We start from the raw sequence: 18,634 nt of genomic DNA on the forward strand, positions 1-18,634 counted from the left end.
CTCCAGCTGTCTGTATATTTAAGGCTAAATCAATGGAAACGTCACTCGCAATCATTTTGGGACTGTATTAGGCGCTGATTAGCTAGCCTTCCCTTCCATATTGCAAGCTGCTCTTCTCAATTAAATGCCAGTTTCTCATTCAATAAAACCAAGACAGTAATGGCTTGTGCCCATGGCTTATCTATTCTAAGCGAATTTCGGCAGGAGTTTCTGGTACATTTCCGAATATCAGAGCTTGACCATCTTAAATAAAAAAAATAAAAAATTTTAAAGTTACATTTTATGTTGTTTAATTACCCGGTCTGATGATCGCTTAGACTGACAGGGAATGCACAGGGATGCTATCATCATGCAACCAGAGCTGAAGAAGTTCAAGCCGCGGCTCGGGTGCTGGGCGAGACACAGGAAGCCAGGCGGGGCTGCCTGGGACTGCCTGCTTGAGGGCGGGGCCACCAGCACAGACAGGAAGTGGACGGGAGCCTACCCGTGCTCCTGTGAAGAGAAGGGAGCAAGCGTGTGACCCAGCGGGGCTCCCGTGCTAAGGGAGAGCCCTGCCTACTGCTGAGCCTGCACCGCTGCTGCGAGGAGTTTGGGGAGAGAAGCGAAGGGGGCTCGAGGCACATTGCCGGTGCCTGCCCCCGACGCCTACCAAACCCGTGCAGTCGCCACTACAGCGGGATGAGAGGAGTCCGACAGACCCGGTGAGGGGGGGCGTCGGGGGACAATGCCGGTGCCCGCCCCCCCAGTGAGGGAAGCCCCGCGTGCGCCTGGTGAGTGGGGGTAGGGTGTGTATGTGTGTGTGTGTGTGTGTGTGTGTGCGCGCGCTCGCGCATTTGTGTGTGTATGAAAGCCCCACGTGTGCCCAGTGAGTGGGGTGGGTCGGGGGAGTGTGTGTGTGTGTGTGTGTGTGTGTGTGTGTGTGTGTGTGTGTGTGCGTGCGCACGCGCATGTGTGTCTGTGTGTATGTGGTATCCACTTGCTGCAAATGTAGGACAGGAGATGTGCACAGCGTGAGGGTGAACGTGCGCGCTCACAGGGGGGAATCGCCTGCGCGTGCCTATCCCCTGTCTCACATTCCCAAGAAGAGGATGACAAAAGATGCTTCGCTGGATGCAGCGCTTCGCACTGCTTACACCAGCTCGACCTAAAAAGGCAAGCAGGAGCACCGCATCCCACACTAACTGTATAGGAAGGGGAGCAAAAACAACGGACATAGCAAAGCAATTTGTCTTTCAAGGGACTATGCTTTTTAGAACCATATAGTTAGAAGATGAAATTGGCATCGGTCTAATCATATTTAACCAATAAAATACAAATAAAATAGATCAGTTAAAAAAGTACCAGTTATAACTCCCATCTGTGCGGCCCACAAAGGCTGTTAAGAATGAGGCATAAGGGGTGTAGGGAGAGAAAACATGTAAGTAAAATGCCAAGCAAAGGATTGATTAGATCAAACTTACCATTAATTGCAAGTGTCATTAGCTTCTGTACTCCAAGCAGTCATGCAGCCACAGTGATGTTAAAGCTTGAAATACAGCACTACAAATAAGAACTGCAAGACCTCAGGCATATGCCTCACGCGCTACAAGTTGTTTCCATGTCACAAGCACCTCTTACAAGTCAGTCTAACATGCCTGCTCAAACAACAAACACTAAATTAAGAACTAGGAACGCAAAGCTTGAGTACATTTTCTAAAATCATCTGGTAAATAGGATACATTATTGGATAAATGCGTCCAGGCCATAAATATTTGAAGTATTTTTACATAGCAAAAACAACAGTAGAACGATGGTTAGAAATGTACATTAAACAGCATTAGCAACAGGTTGAACACTACCTCTCAATTCATACATGCGTGGTCCACGATCATGTTCTACCGGCACCCCTTGGTTATTCTTGGGAAAACAAGACTTTCTGGCGGAAACATACTTGTGACCTCTGGCATCTACGGCAATTAGGAATTCATCCTTGTTGAACTCCCGTAGCTTCTCTCTCCCCCTGCTGCACAGATGAAGCATCACATCGATGAAGACCTTATGCTGGAGACCAGCTGGTGTGTTGATGTTGCAGCTATAGTACAGTTTTTTGAAGTCTTCTTTAGTTAAGGGTTCTTTGTGCTGAACGTCAGCCCAGCCTTCACTTTTCATCCTGGCAAACATTGCGGCCATAGTGGTGTTTGCATCCCGGAATGCTGGATCATGAATGATATCAAAACCTTTTAACTGGGCAAAATGCCTTTGGAGGCCATATCGGAAAGAGGTAATTGATTTCTTCGCATAGTAGTCCCCATTTGGTTTACGCATTCCAGCATAAAACATACAAAGGAGGCGATTCAACTGATGTTTGTTGTACTGCTCCACTAGTCTTAAATCCAGGTGGCGGGCACTGAGGTAATATTTAAATATCGCCAAAGAGGTTTTGATGAGTATTTGGGTGTTTTTGGCATCTTCAGCGGGAAGCCGTTCACTTCCAAGCTTCAGTGGTAAGCTTGTTCCTGACACTATCCCTTGAAGGAAAGGAATAAGAGCAAATCTGAAGTCAATGCTTAAACTGGTCAAACTTGAATTGTATACACTTTAAAGAATTACTGGCGGAGCAAAGATGTAGCTACAACTATTCACACACTAGCAGACACAAATGGAAAGACAACAGTTTGCCTTAGCACTCGGTTTTTGGGCAACAACTCAAATTCAACAAGCCTTGCAATGGAATAGATCTTGCATTACTGAAAGTTTGAGGAATTGCCATTGCAAATAGAAAGGCAACGCTAATAGCTCAAACTTTCAAAAATGCAAGACCTATTGCACTACAAATTGCTTGTGTAGTGAGCCAGACACCAGCACTGCATGTCTGGGTGTAGTATGGCAAGCTGCTCCTAGAAGTCCCTAGTGAGCCAGGCACCAGCACTGCATGTTTCGGAGTAGTACCACAAGCTGCTCCTAGATGTCTCGAGTGAGCCAGAAACCAGCACTGCATGCCTGGGTGCAATACTGCAAGCTGCTCCTAGAGGTCTCTAGTGAGCTAGGCATTAGGACTGCATATCTCTGGGAGTCTGCAAGCTGCTACTAGCGGTCCCTCCTGAGCTAGGAATCAGCACCTCATGGTGCAGAAAGGCAAACTGCTATATAATAAGTTGTCTGTAAGCAGCACCGCATGCCGCCTGTACCCCACTTTGATCAAAAGAACCAGCATATTTAAGAGTTATAGCACGATGTCCATAAAGGGTGCGTCGTGCTGAGTTAGTAAAAGACACATAATGAGCTTAAAGCGAATTATGACGCCGCAGAGGAAAAGCCGTTTTTCATTTTATCGTCTTTAGTTTTGATTGCTTTTGGTGCGAATTGCATTGTAAATGTATTTATAGTGTTGTACTGTACTCTTGTTTGAGTGTTTACTATTATGTTAAGTTTGATGACTTTGAATTGGGCAACATGGGGAGGGAGGGTGAACAATGGCAAACAGAGAAAGCGTCTGCAGATTTCAACACTGTGACAGCTTCAGGAACCCAGAATATTGGCAACTATAAAGCAGGGGTTGGGGGAGGAAGGAACAAATTTAAAAATTATAGTGCAAACTCTATAAAGTGGGCGTTGCACTGAGTTAGTAAAATAAGAAAGAAGGAAGTGGCAAAGCATACCTGCGTGACCGCAGTGCTGGTTAAAAAGAGTCTCTTGCAGCAGGACACAGTAATTTAAAAAAATAGTGCTCACAGGCTATAATTAACACATGCAGCGAAATAACACAAGTAACAAGGGCAGCCCACGTGGGAGGTTACAATAAGAGAAAAAGCAGTACTACAGAGGGACTACTAAGGGCCAAATGTATGAAAGTTTCGTTTTGAGATTCTTAAATAGCGATTTTTAGAGAAATGATGTCTGAAAATCGCAAAACGTTATGTATGTAGGATTTGCAAATAATGTTGTGAATCCTACATATTCCTTAATTGCAAATCTCAAATTGCAATTCACAATTAAAGGAATACCTCCCCATTTATTCCTATGGGCCTAGAGGCCCATAGGAATGAATAGGAAGACATTGTCAATTTGCCATTCTCAATTAGAGAATCGCAAATTGAGAATGCAATTTCAAGTGTGCAAGGCTGTCAAAAAGGCACCCTGTTGCACCCCTGAAATGTACATATGTGCACATGTGGCACACATACATGCCCGCCACATGACACTTTGAAAAATGCAAAAAGGGCATTTTTCAAAGAAATAGCAAATTACCACCAACTTGAAGTTGGTGGTAATTTGCGATTCCTTAAGGCCAAATTGCACTTTTTCTGTGCTTATTACATTGCATTTAAGGAATACCAATTTGAGATTCCTTAAATGCAATCGCAAAAGAATGAATTGCAAATTTTGCAATTCCTTATTTTGCAAGGCAGTTTTGCTTTCATACATACCACTTTTCGGCGTCTGCGTTCGCAATTTGGAATGATACATATGGCCCTAAGCCTATTAACCAGTGAAAAGCCACTATTTACAAAAGACAGTAACAGGTGCCAATTAAAATTATGGGGTTTACAAGAGGGGAAAGGTTTAACTTATGTAGGGGTATCACGAGGTATTAGTTTAACAGTATTGGGAATCAGGGAGTACTGGCATGGGGAAGAACAGTATTGTATTGGAGTTTGGTTGAATCACACTAGTTTGTGTATTAGACGTCTTAGAAGTGAGTTTGGGGTAGATGGGTTTGAGTAAGGTGGGAGTTAGGATGTGTATTTGGTTAGAACACAGGAGTTTTTTTAAGATCAGAGTGGTGGACTGATGGTTAATGAGTGATGTGGGTGTCGGGCATGATCGATGGGACACAGTTTAGCATATTGAAGGTTTTATTTGTACAGTCAGTTGAATAGTCGCTTTTATCTGTTCTAGAGACCCCTGACGAAAAGCCGTATGGCTTGAAATGCATTGGGTATGATCTTATGATCCTACTCTGTCGTAATATTGACCCAGACATGTCACTGTTAAAAAGCCTGGATGGACATGCAGTAGGCGTGAGAAAAGGTTAATAAAGAATCTTTGTGAAATCCCACTGTCTCCGCAGTGATTTAAAACATGAGGATAATTGAAGAAACAAGGAATATTGGTCTCACATGGTCAAAATGGACTACTCAGAAATACGTGGTTTATTGTTAGGCGCATTCCGCACACTTCAGGGCTACATTTGGGTGCATGAGCAATGTGCCTTTTTGGAACTTTTGTTTAAAAGCTGTGACTGGGACGCTTCACAGCAGCATATCGCACGCATCTACAGATTACAGTCTGTTCATGAACGATTATAGATAATGGGAAGGATTGCATTGTTGTATGAAACTTGTTTTGCTTCGCAATTAATATCGTCCCAAAAAGGATTGCACCTCATGGAGAAAGTTGAGTTTGGTTCAAATGTTGAGTGGAAGTATCTCATCACCTTGGAGACAGTGAAAAACTGGAGTGGATTGTAAGATCGAGATAACACTGAGCGGGAACAACAGCAGGTGATTCAAGAGAAAGTTAATTTTATTTTGTTTGGTTTCTTTCAGTAGTCCGGATTTTGTTTATGTTTCAGTGGACATTTTTCACTTTTCGGCGCAAACATTTATTTTTTTCAGAGACAATATTGTGGTTTTTATTTTACAGAGATAACTTTATGGTTTCACGAATAAGAGTTAGTTTTGTGATTGTGTCATATGTCATTTGGGTTTTTTATGTTACATGGGGTTGAGCATGATAGGATGGATTGTCATTTAAATGTTTTCGTTTAGGCAATGAGAAGTGCATTATGGGGGATTGAGTTCATCGACAGAATGTTTGAGAAATGAAGCACGTTTATTGGGTGGATAGGTCACGTGATGACAGTTAATTTGGGAAACCTCAGGTTTAATTAGGAACATGATTGCGTATGGGTTTAAATACTGGGCCGTGTTACACCACCAACACTCAGCTCTTGGAAAAAGGATGTGAATTGGAGTATGGTGCAGGAGAAGACAGTATATATGGCCCGGGGATGTTCAGGGAAGTGGGTGGCGGTGTGGTCCAATTGGAATGAATACCGAGGACACATATGTGAACCCCCCCTACTGCTCCTATTGACAAGCTAACTGACTTATGATCTCCGTAGTAACAGACTTATCCCTGTGATTCAATGTGTGCTGACAGAATTGTAATTTCTGTGAATTTTATCCAGATATCATGTACCAAATGTATACCTTGTGTGTGATGACCTCATTAAGATGTTCTTTTTGCAAATAAAAATATTTAAATTAAAAAAAAACTGGACCGTACGTGAGGAAGAGAGATAACCGCTTGGAGGAGGCCAGACAGCTGTGCGCGGCTGTCTAAGGTAAATAATAGTAGGATATATTATAAGTGGTTGTTATGTGAAGGAGGGAGGTTTGCAAGAGGGGAGAGGTTTCACTTGTGTAGGGGTATCACAAGATATTAGTTTAACAGTATTGGGAATCAGGGAGTACTGGCATGGGGAAGGACAGTATCGTATTTTGGTTGAATCATGCTAGTTTGTGTATTAGACGTCTTAGAAGTAAGTTTGGGGTAGAAGGGTTTGAGTAAGGTGGGGGTTAGGATGTGCATTTGGTTAGTGCACAGGGGTTTTTATAAGATCAGAGTGGGGGACTGCTGGTTAATGGGTGATGTGGGTGTCGGGCATGAGCGATGGGACACAGTTTAGCATATTGAAGGTTTTATTTGTACAGTCAGTTAAATAGGCTCTTTTATCTGTTTAGGCCCTCCTGAAGAAGAGCCGTATGGCTTGAAATGTTATGTTATAGTGCTTTGCATTGGGTATGATCTTATAAACTCCTTTGTATGATTGACCCAGACATACCACTGTTAAAAAGCCTGGGTCGGCATGCAGTAGGCATGAGAAAAGTTTAATAAAGAACCTTGGTGACATTCCACTGCCTCTGCAGTCATTTAGAAAATGAGGATAATTGAAGAAACAAGGAATTATTAAAATATTGGTGTCACATGGTCAAAATTGACTACTCAGTAATAAGTGGTTTATTTTGGGCACATTCCGCACACCGCAGTGCGACAGTTGGGTGCATGAGCCATGTGAATTTTTGGAATTTTTATATACTGAATACAGCATGTCTCATCCTGCAACTGTGAGGCCTCCAAATACCTCCAGCCTTCGACAAATTGCCAATGAATTTTAGATTTAATCTATTCTATCTGTTCTAGTGATACATAGTTACGCTGTGGCCCAACAGCATTGCTCCATATATCTAAACTAATATAGAGGTTACGATTATTCATTAAGTCTTTTATATAGCTCCAGAAAGCATTGAGTCGTACAACATTCAACATGAATTATGTCCCATACCTATGATCAGCATATATAGCTACCTACAGGATCGAGAGATACCTTCTCCTCGAACTAAGCGCATAGGATACTATTTATTTCTAACGTATTACAGAGCCATGTCATGTTCCATAATTATACCCAAACTAATATAAAGTTTCATTTTGATTTACACATAGTTCCAAAGTACTGAATCGATCTGCATTCATTAGGGAGTTCATCCCACGTCCTTGACCAGCCAATATAGCGATCTGTAAGAGCAACAGATTTCCCTTTAATGAAGGGAGCTCTTGAGATCGTATCTTTATCCTCAGTGTTACTCAGTTACCCAATTAGGTTGGAATAATTAATTGCACAATTCTTGTCATTCATTTTTTAGTTTTTGTGATCCTTTTGGGCAATTGTTAACAACAGTTTATCGCCATTCTTGTTTCCATCAATTTGAGTAAGTACGGTTTATATCATAAGCTGTACTATGATATTGGTTAATATTTTTCAATTGAGACCTTGGGATGTGCAAATAATCTCTTATTATTGTATGCCAATATGTTATGACATATCTCTGTAGATTAAAAAACATCATGACTAGTTTCATTTTATACCTATGAAACTGTTAGCTTCAATTTGTTCACGTATACATACCTTATGTATGTTTACTTCTACCGATCCTAAGTGAAGACCACTAGATAAGTGTTGAAATGAACAATTTTTTCATATAATAAAGTTATCCCTGGGTTAGTTCATAGGGAAATTTAAAAATAGTCACAACTAAAAAATATACATTTCAACTAAATAAATATGGGCCTCCTATTCTCTATCTTTCTATTAGTTGTTCTCATTATTTTCTGTTTCAAGCTGTCTTTGTATTTTAAGCTTTTATGTATATATAATTTATGCCGCTGTAAAATGATGTATTTAGATATTCTTTTTGTTTTGTACGTTTATAAATTGCCTGTGTATCATCATTATGAAAGACAAAATAAGATTTAATAACAAATTGTATCATCAGACATAGGAAATGGTTTTAGAATAATACATTTGCCGCTATTATGATTATTTTCATCAATGTGTATGCTTAAAACTAGTGAGGTAGAATGAATATTCTAGGTGTATATATATTGCAAGTGTGTAACCACTGTGTTGTTTTATGTTTTATATAGTTGGTTTGCCATAGACGGTTCCCTGATGAAGGCAGTAGTGCCGAAACACGCGTAGTTTTTATTTACCGCTTGCCCTCTTCAAGTCTTCATCTACTGCTTGTCTCATCTAATTTGTCAAGGATTTTGAAACATGAATATGGAATGTATTAATGTGATAATATAAAAAGATTTTTCCATCTCATCACCCTATACTGTGTACATTGATGTTGTTGTCATTTTATGTTAATATATATATCTGTTCCTTGTATTAAAAAAAACTATCTAATTAAATGAACCTAAAAGATAATTAATAAATTGAAATAAACAAAACTATAAATTTTTTCAATACTAAGTTTTTATTGTCTGGATGTTTTGGAGTGTGGTTACTGCCTTATTGCACCTAGAATATTTCTATGTGGCTAAATAGAAGCTTGCTATTGGTGCCAACTGAAATATATCACAGGGTCCATGGTGGCAATAGAGAAACAGATCCTAACAGTAGAAGAGTCCTTAGGTGAAGTAGTCCAGCCCCATAACACAATAGCTCAGGCTCAAATCCACGAGAAAGATGTGGAAAATCAAGGGAGGACAAAGAAGCAGGAGGATTCGAATAGGGCAAATGGTTGTATACAGTTTATTAATGACAGTGTATCACCCTCTAGATCAAATTCACCACCTCCAAAATGCGGAAAAAAGCCTAGATCTCAGGGTTTAAGTAACAAGAAGAACAAAGATATAATACGTGGGAAGAAGGTAATTACCATCCCCCAGGGAGTAAAGCAACCAGAGATAAATACCACTAATCACCCTACAGCTATGAATTACAATCTAATCATTGGTAAACTAGATACCCTGGTTGAATCCCTGAAAAGTCTGGACCAAACCGTGAATGAAATTGTGGGGGTAATACAAGCGAGGTTAACGAAAGTCGAAGCAAAGACAGATTCATGCCGGAAACTACTGACAACTGTTGCCTCTCCCTCTGCAACTCAAAGGACACATATAATACACAAATCAGTCCCCAATGTAGTACCTGAATTGGATAGGGAAGGTTCTACTTCACAAGCTGTGGACAGCGCCATGAAAGGAGCCTCCAACAAACATCCCCACCCCATACCAATTGTAAAGGAGCAACGGGGATGAGAGGTGAGAGGGTAGCTTCTGTAGGCAGATGCAGTTAATCAGGGTATCAAGGTCCCATGATAAGACATTCGGACACTGACTTAAGGCACAGAGATCAAGAGGAATGTGTTTCAGATCGTTTAAGCCTCCCCGCTCAGCCGCTGCCCGTACGTGGTCATTTTGACAAACGTCCCACCCCTACCCCCAAACTGTAACGAGAACTGGATGTCCCTGAGAAATAAAGCCCTAAATTGGCTGGGCACAAGATCGGGACTATTCAACCATTTATTCAATGATTTTAAAATGGTAAGGATAGTGAAATGGGTAGGAAAGGAGATAAAAACCCAGCAGGGGGGTTATGTGGTCCTGTCTTTTGGTACACCTGCGTTGGTTGAGATGGCCCTATATAGAACAGGACACATTAAATCAGATGGGAAAGTAATTTTTGCCTGCCGCTGGGCTATTTTTATCACCCATTACACCTTAAGAGTAACGCAAGAACACCTCATCCAACAGAGCAGAGAATATCAACTTTAAACTTTAAAGTTCAAACTGTAAATAGTTTTCAATGTTCGTCTACACTAGAGTCTTTAGATTGACTTAAAGGGAGACCCTATACAATTAAAGAGACGGGTGTCTCCAGGGAGATGGGTATACTTACTAATGATCAAACCTTAATGGTAATACCTGCAGAAACACCTGACACTATAAACACCTCTTCCCAAATGGCTCAGGGTTGTCATGCAGGTGATATTACACACAACCAAATTACAAATGAAATTTCTGAGATCAATACTAATTTCCCTCAACTGGCTCAAACTCGAGATCTAGAGGCCACCATAGATAGCTCTTCCTCAAAGGAAGATTGTGCATCATTAGATTCTATAGCCTATTTATTTTGGAATGTGTCAGGGTTACGTAGTAAAATTCAGAATACAGAATGGTGTTATTTTATAAAAGATTATTCAATTTTTTGTCTACAGGAGACAGGGTTGATAAATACCCCAAACATAAATGGGCATAGAACTTATTTCACTGCGGCATTACCTTCGAGATATGGTAAGGCTAAAGGTGGGTTGAGTATATACATATCAAATACATTGCAATTTACAAATATTGTATCCCATATAGATCACCCCTATTATCAGCTAGTGTCCTGTAGTGTGAAAGGCTACACAAGTATAGTAATAGTCAACTTTTACAATAATGTTAATGATAAAATGATAATGGATTATCTACAGGAGATTAACAATGACCTGGAAGATATTATAAGTAAAAAGAAAAGCATGATGATGATCATGTGGGGAGGCGATTTTAGCCTTCGACAGTGCATGGCATTCTCAACCAAAAAGTGTGGAATATCCCATATTGAGGATGAGGAACAGCCTCATCTTATACATTATAAAGCTGGGGGAAAGATAAACGAAAAACTTCTTAAATTTGAGATGACATCTGCGAATGAGATCTCAATGCCTCATGTGGTCGATTAAATACCTTTAATGGGAGACCAGGCAATAGTATCATAGACCACATCTTGATATTGAGGCGAGCTGCTGGCCTAGTTTCCAATTTTTGCACACACACGATTACTCTCTATGATCATTTTCCCCTGAGTCTTCACCTAGCGACTAGTCAGTTTTTTAAACAAAGGCCAGATTGACAAGTGTATATGGCAGGCAAAATTAAACTAGCCAAACAAAACGGATATACTTTAAGGTGGACCCAGGTAATCCAAGAAGAATTTCTTACTCAATTGATTACCGAGAAGAAATATGCTTTCGATGTATGTCTGTGTGAGACTACTTCTCCAGTGAAGGTAATTGATGCTTTCCTGGATATCTGTCCAGGAGTGAGAGAGAAATTATTTGTAAATAAGGTTCACCCGACTAAAATTTAAAAAAGGAGGTTTGATGCCGCATGTACTAAGGCTCATCAATCCCTGAAGGAGGCCCTACATAGGAGTCTTAGAAATCCCATTGAGGTTCACCGTTGCAGAACACAGTATAAATTTGCAGTACAGAAAAGAAAACAATAAATAGGAGAGGATGCATGGGAAACCCTACAGCAGGCGAGTAAATGTAAAAATGAAAGAGCCTTCTGATAACTAGTCAACTCTTCTCCATGGAGTGGTGATGACTCTCCTAAAATTTAAACAGCTGTATCAGAGGCGGAATGGATTAAACATTTTTCTAATATTTATTCCGACCCATCTCAGACAAGTACGCAGGCTAAGGAAACCACTGAAAGGGAGGTCTTAATCTCTCATGTAACTGCATTGATTGACCCATTCAGATAGGAGGAGGTCATCAGAGCCATCCAAGCGAGTAAAAACAGCAAAGCGCCAGGACCTGACGCAATCCCAGTAGATTTATTTAAAAGTAACATCGTCCTGTGCGGCCCATTATTGACCATAGTACTTAAGGCGATTTGTACGACATGTCTCTTAACATCCTGAGAAGAGTCAACCATAGTTCCAATTTATAAAAAGGGATATCATACAAACCCTGCCTGTTATAGGCCTATCTCCCTGATTGACTCCCTAGCAAAGATAACAGGAAGAATAATCCTGGAGGTTACAGGACTGGGCGGAAACCCATCAAAAATTGTCTGACCTTTGACTCCCTAGCAAAGATAACAGGAGGAATAATCCTGGAGGTTACAGGACTGGGCGGAAACCCATCAAAAATTGTCTGACCTTCAATACGGTTCCCGTCCAGGGATTGGCACGATCGAACAATGTCTCAATTTGAATACAATAATCGGAGAATACGTGAGGATGAGAAAGGGGATGCTGTATTTAACATTCGTTGATCTCTCCTCAGCGTTTAACTGTGTGATACACAACACATTGTGGTTAAAGCTGAAAGATCTAGGAGTAGAGATCCAGATTATTAGCTTCCTGTGAGATCTCTACACAGGATGTAGGGCCAGGGTTAGATATGGACCTAGAGGAGAATGTACTGAAACATTTGGCGTGGAAAGAGGTGTGAAACAGGGATGCGTTTTGGCTCCCTTTTCATTTTTCATTGTACATTAATAGTGTGGGTGAGGACCTAGCGATACATGTTAAAGACCTCCCACAAATAGGTGCGCGCCCTGTCCTGGCCCTCCTCTACCCCGACGACGCGGTTCTCATGGCCCGTACCCCCCTGGTCCTGCAGTTGCTTCTTACCAGATTTGTGGATTATATGAGTGCATTGGGCCAGTCAAAAACATATGTAATGAAATGCGGGAACACATATACAAAATGTAGGGATATAATGATATCTACCTCGAAGATTGAGTTTACCAACACTTTTTCATACTTGGGAGTCTTATTTGATAAAGCTTACTCCTGGAAACATGCAATAGACAATAGACAGAAAATGCTTGTTAAGGTTTGCTGGGTCCTTATATCTTTTGCGGTGCAGCTGGGATTTATCCCACCCGAGATGATGCTGAAGATCTACAAAGCAAAGTATCTCATTATAGCACTGTACGGAGTGGGTATATGGGGTCACAAGATGTGTGAAGGTGTCCAGGTGGCAGAAAACGATTTCTTAAAACATCTGTTGGTAGCCCCAAAAAGTACTTCAGTATACGTAGCCCATGCTGAACTTGGTGTCTCTTTTGTCACAGATATGATTAAGATAGAACCCATCTTACTGTGGCACAAATCTGGACTTCAGACCATACGGATTTTAATCAGGCAATAATTAATGATTGTGTCAAATCAGCCCGGTATTCAAACATAGAATGGTTGGCGTATATGCAGAGGTTCTTTCGTGACATGGGAAAACCAGAATTATTGGGTTTGACCAGCAGAAATGCTTTGAAAATGGCAGCTATTGGGCACCTGGACTCGTTAAGACTGACTAATGAAATTTGTAAATCTAGTGTTTTAAAAAATCAATTGATTTTAACTTCTTTCAATATCCAACCATATTTGAAATATGTTTTAAATGCCCGACATAGGTTTATTCTTACACGTTTTAGATTAGACATATATCATAGGTTAATAACATTTCCCAATATGAATGATTGGTCACAGAAATTGTTAAACTGCCCCTGTGATGATAAGATGCCCCAGGATACTATGCATGTGTTATTATTTTGCAAATTTTACTCTGTGTACAGGAAAAGATATGCTATTCCGCTTATTAGACACTTGTCCCACTCACAATGCCACCCTGCATACCTCTTCTTGCAATCATTGCCAACATTAGAGGTGTGCTGCAGGATGTCTTCATTCCTACGGGCCGCCTTTTATGCAATGGAAAATAATATTCCAGTTCTCTTCTTTCTAACGAGCAATAAAGAGGATATGAATATCGGCAGAAGCAAATGCATAAAGGCCAATTACAATTTTACATTTTTATAAAGGGATATGGCTATGTATATATGGACTATGAGGCTAAACCATTAATTACATGAATTGGGTGAACATTTTATGTAAAAATTTATTTTTAAGGATCAATGTGTTAAACGACTAAAATAATGTTTATAGTGGAATGGAAATGTATGCATTATTCAACTTGTATTGTTCTTTTAATATGCACATAATTGCTTTTATGAATGTTCTGTTATGACTCAGAATAAAGATATATATATATATATTCACTGAAAAAACCATAGGTTATAGACCATATATAGTTAGGAATTTGCATTTACAAAACCTTGAAAATTCACTGAAAAAACCATTGGTTATAGACCATATATAGTTAGGGATTAGCATTTACAAAACCTTAATTTACTCGCACAAAACCATAGAAATTCGCATATATAGTTAGTTGCAATAACTATATATCGCGTACCCGCAATCCACTGCTGATGATGTCACATATTACATCATTCATGACATGGTCAGTGACATCACTGATGACATCAATGATGACATCTCAAATGACATCACTGATAACATCTCAAATGACATCACTGATGACATCACTGATGACAACATCCAGTGACTGTATGTTTCTGTAAAGTTAAAATATGTCTTACATATTGAAGAATGAGTGGATGTATAAGTGTTTGGATGAAGGATTTAGTAGGTGCATGACTGACTGTATGAGAGAATGATTAAATGTGTCTCACTGAGTGCATGGGTTAGTGACTAAACTGTCTTAATTTGTGCATCATTATTTCTGTAGTTCTGTACACGGCTGCATGTGTTGATCAGTAGCTATATGAGTAACTATATGGGTTATTGATTGGTTGCCCAAATATTTGTATGGGAGAGTGAGTGTGTGTGGGGGTGGCTGGGAGGTGAGTGACTCTGTGCATAGATGTGCGAGCAGTTGATTCACTAGATGTATGGGTTCAAAAGTGCATGTGGAAACAGCTGTATGGGCGGTTGACTGTCTGCATGAGTGTATTGGTGAGTGATTGGATTTCTCAGTGCTACATGTCATAGTAAGTACATATGTAAAACACAGTACATGTAAGAGTTGACATATATAAATAACTGTGCATAAGAGCCAGTGAATGTGTGAATGGCTGTAAGGATCATTGTGAACTTGTATCAGTGATTGTATAAGAGAGTAAATATGTGTTAGTATATAAGTTTGATTAAGTAAGGTGTGTATAACTGTATAGTTGAGGAAATGGAGGTGTGATTGATTCTTTGCATGACTGACTAGGTGTGTGAGTAACTCCATGGATGAGTGACAGTCTGTGAGTGTCTGTTTACACTGATTGTATCTAAGGTTATATTAGAGTCTGAAGAGGTTCATCGTATTATCACATGAATGATGTCATCAGTGATGTGATCAGTAATGTCAAATGAGATGCTATCAGTGATTTCATCAGTGATGTCATTTGAGATGTCATCAGTGATGTCATCAGTGATGTCATTTCAGATGTCATCAGTGATGTCATTTGAGATGTCATCAGTGATGTCATTTGAGATGTCATCAGTGATGTCATCAGTGATGTCACTGAGCATGTCATGAATGATGTAATATGTGACATCATCAGCAGTGGATTGCGGGTGCGCGATATATAGTTATTGCAACTAACTATATATGCGAATTTCTATGGTTTTGTGCGAGTAAATTAAGGTTTTGTAAATGCTAATCCCTAACTATATATGGTCTATAACCAATGGTTTTTTCAGTGAATTTTCAAGGTTTTGTAAATGCAAATTCCTAACTATATATGGTCTATAACCTATGGTTTTTTCAGTGAATTTCATTGGTTTTTTAAAAGCTAATATCTATAGCTGTAAAATATATTCTTTATTACGTGACGTATCACGTAGCCAAGTGAGACGCCTCATGACACGTCACATAAACGTGACGTATCGTCTCTGCAGCGCAAACAAAACCCGTAACGTAAGCGCGCCAGAGCACGCTTACAGATATATATATTTTTTTAACCTTAATTAGACAAAATCCACACGTGCACATATCTTGAGGCCTTGCAAAGGCACATCAAACAAACAGTCCCTACAATTTTGCCAAGTTTGGTGGAAATCTATTCCTTTAAATTTTATTTTACTGTTTCTCTTGGTTTTCCCCTTGTTACGCTTACCGGAACGCTACCCGGTACGCAAACCGGACGCTCCAAAAACACAAGATGTCAGACTCCCGTTACGCTGCCGGTTAGCTGCCCGGTTGGCGTACCGGAAAGCGCCTCTACCGCGAAAAATCGCAATTTTTTTTTTCTTTTACCCCGCGGGGCACTTTAATATCCCCCTCATCAATCCTAGGGGGTCAGGAGGGGTCTACCTTGCCCCCTTTCCTTCATTTCCCTCTTTGTTTTTCACCACCTCTTGTCTCTCGATCCTACCGAGAGACAAGATGGCGGCCGCTCCGGACTGTTTACAATGTTGACAGCCAATCAGCTTCTCCTCAGACTCCCGTTACGCTGCCGGTTAGCTGCCCAGTTAGCTGCCCGGTTCGCGTACCGGGACGCGCCTCTACGGCGAAAAATCGCAATTAATTTAAAAAAAAAATTTTTTTTTGCCCCACGGGGCACTTTAATATCCCCCTCATCAATCCTAGGGGGTCAGGAGGGGTCTACCTTGCCCCCTTTCCTTCATTTCCCCCTTCGTTTTTCACCACCTCTTGTCTCTCGATCCTACCGAGAGACAAGATGGCGGCCGCTCCGGACTGTTTACAATGTTGACAGCCAATCAGCTTCTCCTCAGACTCCCGTTACGCTGCCGGATAGCTGCCCGGTTAGCTGCCCGGTTCACGTACCGATTTACACCTCTACGACAAAAAATCGAATTTTTTTTTTTTTGGCCCCGCGGGGCACTTTAATATCCCCCTCATCAATCCTAGGGGGTCAGAAGGGGTCTACCTTGCCCCCTTTCCTTCATTTCCCCCTTCGTTTTGGCCTCCTCTTGTCTCTCGATCCTACCGAGAGACAAGATGGCGGCCGCTCCGGACTGTTTAGAATGTTGACAGACACCGGAGAGCCAATCAGCTTCGCTTCGCAAAGCTCCGTTACGCGAAAAGTACGCGAACTGGTGCGCTATCCGGTACGCTGTCACAGATATATCTGTTTGTTTTTAAACGTTAATTTCTCAAAATCCACTGGAGCACATATATTGAGACCCAGCAAAGGCACATCGGGCTAACAGTCCCTACAATTTTGCCAAGTTTCGTGCAAATCCATTCAGCCGTTCGAGCTAAAAGTGAGGCCAAACGCCCTATGGAAAAATGAATGGGAAAAACGCGTTTTGGGACCCCCCTTTTTTTCTCGGCCCCCCCTTGACGGAACCCCCCCAAATTTTCAGGGGCTGCTCAGGAACAAAATGTGCCATTTTCCTGAATATTTCAGCCGATTCCGTCCACAAACGCCAAAGTTATTAGACATAGAATTTTCAAAAGTTCCATAGAGAAAAAACCCTAACTATATATACCTGCTGGCTATCGCCAGTAGGTAATATATATATATATATATATATATATATATATATATATATATATATATATATATATATATATATATATATATATATATATATATATATTACCTACTGGCTATCGCCAGTAGGTATATATAGTTAGGATTAATTCCCTATGGGATTTCTGAAAATTCTATGTCTAATAACTTTGGCGTTTGTGGACGGAATCGGCTGAAATTTTCAGGAAAATGGCACATTCTGTTTCTGAGCAGCCCCTGAAAATTTGGTGGGGTTTCGTCAAGGGGGGGCTGAGAAAAAAGGGGGGTCCCAAAACGCGTTTTTTACATTGAGTTTTCCATAGGGCGGTTGGACTCACTTTTAGCTCGAACGGCTGAATGGATTTGCACGAAACCTGGCAAAATTGTAGGGACTGTTAGCCCGATGTGCCTTTGCTAGGTCTCAATATATGTGCTTCAGTGGATTTTGAGAAATTAACGTTTAAATCAAGATATATATCTGTAACAACGCTCCGGGCAGCGATCCGGTCCGCTTACTTTTCGCGTTTCGGAACTTTGCGCGCAGAAAGCTGATTGGCTCTCCGGTGTCTGTCAACATTCTAAACAGTCCGGAGCGGCCGCCATCTTGTCTCTCGGTAGGATCGAGAGAGAAGAAGAGGTGAAAAACGAAAGGGGAATTTAATGAAAGGGGGCAAGGTATCCCCCTCTTGACCCCCTAGGAATGTTGTTGGGGTTATTAAAGGGTCCCGTGGGGAAAAGAAAAAAAAAATGATTTTTCACGGTAGAAGCGCTTCACGGGCCGCGAACTGGGCCGCAAACTGGTAGCGAAACGGGAATTCGCCATTTTGTGCTTCGTTAATTAAATTACTAGGTATAAGGGGGTGCGGGAGACGTATCCTAATCCCCTATGTTTCCTGAGGGTGGCTGAGGAGGCTGATATATGTTGATACATCTCTTCCAGCGGCTGCGCCATCTTGCCTTTTTTCCAATGCCACAATTTTGTCGTGCACGGCAGCCATTTTAGATGCCAGGCTGGTCCCAGGCTATCACCTACCCCTGCGGATGTAGTTTATGGCCCCAGCTGTAGAGAATTCAGACATGCCAACCCTCCCGATTCAGGCGTGTGACTACTGATTTCAGTGCTAGTCTCCCGCCTCCCGATTTCTGCAAGCAAAAACCCGGGGGCATATTACGAACAACTAGCGATAATTTT

General features: G+C 41.0%; 1 protein-coding gene across 2 annotated transcripts in view; it reads right to left on the reverse strand.

The window, feature by feature from the left end:
* LOC147673984 (uncharacterized) overlaps nucleotides 1–18,634 on the reverse strand; it is a 987,450-nt gene that overhangs the window by 223,949 nt on the left and 744,867 nt on the right. For both annotated transcript variants that reach the window (XM_086945069.1, XM_086945070.1), the window contains one exon: nucleotides 1,839–2,507. In XM_086945069.1, coding sequence (XP_086801195.1) covers nucleotides 1,839–2,507 — 669 coding nt within the window. The remainder of the gene's footprint in view (nucleotides 1–1,838; nucleotides 2,508–18,634) is intronic.

Source organism: Lissotriton vulgaris, chromosome 12 (genome assembly GCF_964263255.1).
Source record: "Lissotriton vulgaris chromosome 12, aLisVul1.2, whole genome shotgun sequence".
In the NCBI taxonomy this organism is placed as follows: domain Eukaryota; kingdom Metazoa; phylum Chordata; class Amphibia; order Caudata; family Salamandridae; genus Lissotriton; species Lissotriton vulgaris.